At 33.9% G+C, this 7,522-nt stretch overlaps 1 protein-coding gene across 1 annotated transcript; it reads right to left on the reverse strand.

The window, feature by feature from the left end:
- Positions 1 to 255: 255 nt before the first annotated feature.
- Positions 256 to 7,168, reverse strand: LOC143184670 (E3 ubiquitin-protein ligase MIB1-like). Its single transcript, XM_076387068.1, has 6 exons — positions 6,953 to 7,168; positions 5,286 to 5,596; positions 3,114 to 3,288; positions 2,393 to 2,597; positions 1,495 to 1,652; positions 256 to 886 (listed from the first exon to the last, which is right to left on the reverse strand). The coding sequence occupies exons 1-6, from the start codon at positions 7,166 to 7,168 to the stop codon at positions 746 to 748; spliced, it is 1,206 nt and encodes a 401-aa protein (XP_076243183.1). The 3' UTR covers positions 256 to 745.
- Positions 7,169 to 7,522: the final 354 nt, after the last annotated feature.

Genomic DNA, 7,522 nt, shown 5'->3' on the forward strand with positions numbered 1-7,522 from the left:
AAGCACGCTGGGATTTCGAATGAATATACTTACAGCAAGGGATGATTATACTTGGAAAAATTATATTATCAAATCAAGAATAATCAGCTTATATAAATGTTTCAAATTTGTATAATTATTTTAAGAAATATCAGTCAAAATACAGGGTGGCTTAATAACTTTGATCACCTTGAATATCTTTATTATTTTTAAAGATATAGAAACGCTTTATTTGGAAAAGTTGTATGGTTCAGGAGACCCATAACGTCCAAGCAATTACTTTTCTTTTTAGTGGAGCGTTTTCGGATATTTCAAATTGCTCCTTCTTTTTTAAATGGTATATTCTATTTTTCTAATCTTACTTACCTATTATCAAATAACCTCGTTTGAGGGCTTGCAGAAATCGTCTGAACACCCGCTATTTTATTAGGAAAATTATTACTTCCTCACTATAAGTTCCTTCATATTATACAACTTTTGTGAATAAAGTTTTTCCATATCTCTAAAAATAACAAAAATATTCAAGATAGTCAAAGTTATTTAGCCACTCTGTATATTGAAAAACGAGATTTGATACCAAATAGTGATACTAATTTTTTTAAGGAAACTTGAAGTTTTGAGGACAGAATGCAAGTTTCCAAACATAGGAAAGTAATCACATTACAAAATTATAAAATATAGGCGAAGGAATGCAATATTTAATCATTCTTTTATCTTTTACCTCGCGGTAAGTTTCAGCTTCGAACGGCAATCGTGGTTCTATCATTTAATATAGTAAAATTCGCCTATCCACTGCCTTCCTGCATATTGGGCACTCCGACATCTGGTCACCGCACATTTGGCAGGTTCCGTGGCCACAGAGAAATATCATGTTCTTCAAACGATCCAGGCAAACTGGGCACATGGTCTGCGAGAGAAGAAAAGAACGAAGGAGATTAAATGCATTTATTTGTTTAATTTATTCGTTCATTTCTCTCGATTCGCTTTAACGGCCGAGGTTCATCGAATATTATGATACCATTAAATTAGACTTAATTACAATTAAAAACAATTTTTTTTTGTATAATTTTTATAACACGATTGAATTTCTCTTGTAAAAGAGTGTCAATGTCAATGCATTAAGGAATTTAAACATAGAGAATACTAGAATGCTTTGAAATTGAAGTAAAATCAGAAACACTTAATTACATTAAGCAACGATACTTTTATTGTTTCAGTGTTTTAAATTATATTGGATTGAGATATAAATAAGTTCTGATGTACATAGATCTACTTGTCATTTTAGAATTTTATGCAAGTGGAATTGATAATTTGCTTAAAAAGTGTCAAAAAATTGTTAATACTCAAGATAAATATATTTAAAAAATCAAGTTTAATGTAGCACTTTTGATTAACAAATAAATTTAATTTTGTAAAATGAAAGTTAACTCAATATTACTGCAATAAATGTTGACTCTCTCGGTTCCTATTAGTATTACTTAATTTTTGCTAGAATAATATTTAATATTTATGCACCTGTTCCTTAATATCCTGAAGCTGTTGTTCAAGTTTCTCTATATCGCTGAGAGTTTTATCTATGCTTCCGTTGTTCATAAGGGGTTCGCCGGTTCCAGCAATTTGTTTGGCTGTTATTAATTCTTCTTCTAGGTCATTTTTCAGCTCTGAAATAGTACCTATACAAAAATAGGAAAAATTAACAAAGAACAGTTTCAAATGTATTATTAGAAAAAGAAGATACATTTCGCTAGAAAATGTCCGTCGCTACTAATAAGAAACATTACAGAGGAGAAGGTGAAGAATTTTATTTTAATTTTGTTCCAATTTTTCCAATTTTCAATTCTTCAGTTTTTAAATTAACAGAAAGATGTTTCAAAAGTGCACTACTGGAAGAAGAACATATTTATTGATAAATGCCGATTGCTACTGATAAGAAATACTTGTGCGGGAAAGGTGAATATTAATCTCGTTTTAATCCTTCAATTTCTCAAATTAATGAAAGGTCGCGTGAATATGCGAGAAGATATGAAGAAGTTTATAAACTGCAGTAGACTTAAGTATTTTAGAAATGCGATAGTCTGTGAAGTAAATGTAAAAGTGTGACTGACACAACCATAAAGATTTTTCTGTTACTTTATCCTTTTAAAATTTGATGTTTGTCAAAAGTTTAAAACTACAAATATAAAACTGAGTTCAGTAATAGTAATAACAATATTTAACGATATACAAAAACTAGACTAAATTATGTATAATGCAACAGCTAATTGGCTATGTAGAGAACAAGATATGCTTACATAGAATTAAACAATACTGTATCCAAAGACATATTTTATCTATCGATTAAAAAATAAAGTACTGTGTATATTATTATATCGTTGAATTTTTTAACTTTTTAACTTTTATTATTCCTGTGTACCTGAAGTGTTGGTTCCTTTAATATAAGTAACATCACCACCACCACCACCACAGCAAACAGATAGCGGTACCATGTGTTGAATTTGAGCTCTACATTGTACACATTTCTTCATGAGAGCAGCACAACTCTCACAAGCACACATATGTCCACATGGACGAAACAGGACTCCAGCTTTGCGATCGGAGCAGACAACACATTCTTCAATCTGCAACAGATCATTTACTCTCATTTTTTCTAGTTTTACCCAGAAGATTATACTCTTCTTTCAATGATTTGTTATAAATCACAAGTTTTTTTATAAGATAATACTATCATAATCCATCAAAGAGGTACTAATTCGATTCGACCCTGAAGTCGATACAAGGTTCACAGAATTATTAAAAATATCAAGCAAAAGAAAGTGAAGAAAGAAGAATTCATATGTTTTTAACGGATTTTTATGCAAAATCAAACTTTTATAAATGCATTTAAAAAAATAGAATTTGAGTAAAAACCTATTTTACTCTTTAAATATTGTAATACCTACTTGACTTGTGATATGTTTTATATATTCGTATATTTTTAAAATTTTCCGTAAGTGCATAAAAATCCGCAGTCTACTAATGATAATACCGTGAGAAATCATTGTTCAAATACTTTCGACCTATATGTGGATCGTAGAACTACGAGCATATTAATATGACGTAACATAAACTATAGAATTACAATGGGAAGACAAAACCTTCACTCGCGTCAGAACGTTCTCTCTGCAGATCAGGCATTTCTTCACCCTCGGTGCGCAAGTGTTGCAACAAGCTACGTGTCCGCAGGGGTTGAAAAGCATTTCACGTTTTCCATCCGAGCAGACCAAACACTCGTCGATCGTCGCTGATGGGGCTGTCGTCTCGATGTTGTGTCTGAAAGTATAATTACTCACGTCGAATACTTGATAACATGGATTTCGGTAGGATTTATTCGTAACGAAATATACGTTCTATATATACAAGTGTAGTCAGGAGAGCCTCAATTAATTAACATAATATAAGACACAAACTTAAAGTATCTTCCTGATAACGAATTTTATTATTCGAGGTACATTATTATTTAAATTATAATACAAGTTTCGTTATCAGTTGATGTTCTACTGTACTCTTATTGTCAGTGCACCGAATAGACGTAGGTAATTCTGAATAAAATGATCATACAGTAGTGCCTTGTTAGATTGACGCGTAAACGAACTCGTTAGATTGACAGGAACGATTCCTACCACTTTTTGGGATCGATCCGAGCGAGGGATCGTTCGTGTCACTTGCACTCGACCCTCGGACCCCCTGATGTTCAAACCATGTGTTAGGCGATGAATCAGTTATGTCAAATGGAATTTTTATAATTTCTATTTTATGTCAATGAGACAATTGCCATTATCGCTTCGCGAAGACAGCCACCGAAACAGATGCTCCAGATATTCCACTTATTCCTTTCACAGACGCAAACGAAACGTTAAAAAAAGCAGCTAAACTCAATGTAGAAAGACTAGTCAAAGAACAGGGGGCCTCCAAAGGAAAAACATACTTTGAACAATATTACACTAACACACAAACCCCATGGTATAAAAATAAAAAAACTGAATAGAGCTTTCATCGTCACAATAAATCGGATTAAAGCAAACCATTATAACTTAGCGGCCTCTCCTGTACGCGTGGGCATCACAAATAACTCTAGATGTAAATGTCACTATGAGAGTGAAGACACAGATCATGTTGTTTGGTAGTGCAAGCTATATGACCGTCAAAGAAATGAATGAAGATGAATGAAGAAAAAATAAAATTACAACTACCTCTCAATATAAATCTAATAGTAGCAAAGCCAAATATACCAGCGTGTCTCTACGTCTTCTCTTTTCTAAAAAATTGTGATTTAAACATCTAATATACATTGTAAAGGCACATGTAAAGCAAAATAAACCTCCATGGAGGATTCAAATGTTATAATAAATAAAAAAAAAAAAAATTGTCATTATGTTGGCAATATCTTGCTGATAAAAGTGAATTCAAACACGACCACAAACGGATTATTTTGAGTGAGTAGTGTAATCTATCGTCACGAAGATAGCATTCTATTTCTCTTGCTACCATTTTCTATCTTTTTCATGATTCAGGAGTAAGGCTAACTTGGATATAGGCCTTCCTTGAGAGTAGACCCTTGAGGGTAGGCCCCACGGGCTCGATAGTTTGACGCTATTGGTCCGCAATCGGGACAATCTAATGGGGCACAACTGTATAGGATTAATTAGAATTCAGTTTATTTAGGCTTTACTGTAATTTTAATTTTTAAGTTTGTAATTTGTAATTAACAATTTTTATTTTGTTGTAAGCTGTACACAAGTACAGTAGTAATGAAAAAATTATTGGAATGAGTATAACAATGACTATTCACGTTATTAAATTATTCCAAAGCAACCGCAAGTCTAACAATTTATATCCCAAATTTTTGTATCCAAATCTTCATCTTTCTATTATTTCAATTGAAATAAACCTTACACTAAAAAGCAGAGATACCTACGTAATTCATATTCTAAATTTATTGATTCTAGTTGCTCTAATTCCTATTATCACTTCGATCAAACACAACAAATAATAAGAACAAGAATGTATAGACAATTCCTGTTTGCAAACAAGCTTAAGTCAATTTTACTTGAAATAAAAAGAAAAAATAACATTCTGACGAACTAACAATTTCGGTTACACTATTATTAAAGTTATGTTACTCAAAATCATTTTTAAAATCTTTTACTTAAGTAATGTTCAAGGCTATTTGAAGCATCCTGAGCCTCATTTTCTGAGCGTCTCAGGATTCCCCAAGGGAAAGAAAGATATCTCGTATTTCAGGGACAAAATAGATTAGAATTACTAACGACTCTCTGTCCTTGTGGCAAGTGGTCAGTGTCTTGCAAAGATTCGGATCCGGGCAGAGATCAAGGGGCGTTTGGCCCTTCTTGTTTTTCAACTCGAGGTCTGCCCCGTGGGCAGCTAAAAAGCAGGCGATGAACGAGCTGCTCTTCTTGTCCTGGCCCTGCGCGCCTAGACCCATCAGAAGTCGCCCTACATCCTGAACATCCTGCAGCTGTCGCAGCTGTGACAGTGTGTGGTATCTCAGGGCTTCGTGAAGAGGCGTGTCGCCGTCCTTGTCGGCTACGTTCAAGTTGGCACCTTCGCGAACTAGCAGCTGCAGCATTTAATTAATATACATACTTGATATAAAGTTAATTAATTATCTCAACGATCACACAGTGTGTATCTTGACTCAATGGTTTCATGAAAAATGGTTAATAATCGCTCAAACTAATCAAATTACGAATTCATCTATGAGGATCAAATTATCGCGAGATAGGTACTCTCAGAGTCAAAATCAAGAGAAGAGAAGACAATAAAAATTGTGGAAAAGTTGAGGACAATGTAATTCATTACATATGACCGATTTCTTCACCTCCAGTTATCTTTTAGGTAAAGTTAATTGGAAGTTCAGGTACAGTAAGTCGCATCGATTTGCAATTCCCTATTAAGCTAGTTACGATACATTGCTTAAAATGACAATATTAAGCTACTGTTTTAAAACCGAATTGATGGATTTTTGAAGTATCATCATTTATTAGCTAATATTCATCATTTTTGCTTTGAAGTAAGCTCAATATTAATATTTTTGGGATGTATCTAGCCTTAGGAGTCGTGAATCGATGAGACTCACTGTAAATATCTGAACCTCCACTTAACTTTAACTGGAAGGTAACTGAAGGCGAAGAAAAGGAAAGAAAAGAAGCCGCTAGAGGGTTAACATGTTCGCTGACAGGTTTGGAGAAACAAGTTGACCGTCGTGAGCCGAAGAAATATTGAAGTTTTGAAATAATGTATTAGGGCCACGCGATATTACATGGTCGAACACTGTGATGACGATCAAGCCCGTAATAGCGCGTGTTCGGTAGTGAACATGTTCAATTGAATCGGTAGGCTGAAGAACAGCACAAGTCCAAAAATCACATTTTGAAATGTTTGAGCTCATCGAGTACTGTTTATTTTCCATGTCTGGACCCCACAACCAGAGTGTATTAAGTCCACTTGTTTTCTCTGTGGCTTCATATACTTTATCTCTAGGGTCCAAATATAATTTCGAGATTCTTTGAAAATGGCTAATTTTGCACTTGTACTGTTTCCCAACTCACCGATTCAATTACAATTACTAACAATGAATAAAGTTTAATATCTGGACTATATGAAAATATTCTATTACAAATAAAAAGTGAATGTATTTCAGTAAGGAAGAGATACTGGACCTAAATATATTTGTGACCTTTTCCCGCCCTGAGAAAGAGTAAAATAATACTATCAAAGTGAAACTGTCTATTTGAGTGTTATACCGTATAATGATTAACAAACTAAATTTTTTTCCAACTCAGATTCGACCAAAATGGATGCATACTGTCCTTTGCTACATGATAGCATTTCGTGGATCCTAGAAATCGTTTTTCAAAGGGAGCAGGAAATGTTCGGGTCAGGGATGAAGTGTCTCTCGGTGAAATGAACGTACACGAACGATCTGCGTGTGTTGTCGTTCGACGGCGAGATGCAGGGCTGTCTGCAAATTGACATTTTGCAAATCCAGGTCGGCTTTTCCAGCACGTGCCAATTGTTCGGCGACTTCGACGTGGTTGTTGAGGGCGGCTAGATGGAGGGCCGTATAACCATCGTCCTTTTTCTCGTCGACTATCCATGGCCTCGGGAGTTTTGAGAGGAGTACTCGCATTGCACTGCAATCAGAAGGTAAATCGTTTTAATTGACACGATAAAAAAATGTGTGTGTAGAATATATAACTACTATAATCTACTCTATAGGTAGAAGTAAACTATGCTGTAGCCTATGAGATTTGATCAGAAAGTTCTTAGAATATTTATTTTAACAAATATTTATTTATTTTACAGTATTGATATGGTTCCTTTGAAAGTAAGTAGTCCCCATTGGTTATTAATAATAACTTATTACATACTTATACTAGCATTTTTCCCCATCCTCAAAACATTTTTGATGCCTTTAACTCTTCTATGATCGCAAAATGTTGTCTTTTCACGTTTAGTAAATAATTTGCAGTTAATAAGATAT

The sequence above is a fragment of the Calliopsis andreniformis genome, chromosome 10, assembly GCF_051401765.1.
Source record: "Calliopsis andreniformis isolate RMS-2024a chromosome 10, iyCalAndr_principal, whole genome shotgun sequence".
In the NCBI taxonomy this organism is placed as follows: Eukaryota; Metazoa; Arthropoda; class Insecta; order Hymenoptera; family Andrenidae; genus Calliopsis; species Calliopsis andreniformis.

Coding starts and splice junctions, on each gene's coding strand:
- LOC143184670 (XM_076387068.1), bottom strand. CDS start 7,168: ATGCGAGTACTCCTCTCAAAACTCCCGAGGCCATGGATAGTCGACGAG. Junction 5,597..6,952: donor AACACACGCAGATCGTTCGT/GTACGTTCATTT, acceptor TAAATGCTGCAG/CTGCTAGTTCGCGAAGGTGC. Junction 1,653..2,392: donor TAAAGGAACCAACACTTCAG/GTACACAGGAAT, acceptor ATTTTTGTATAG/GTACTATTTCAGAGCTGAAA.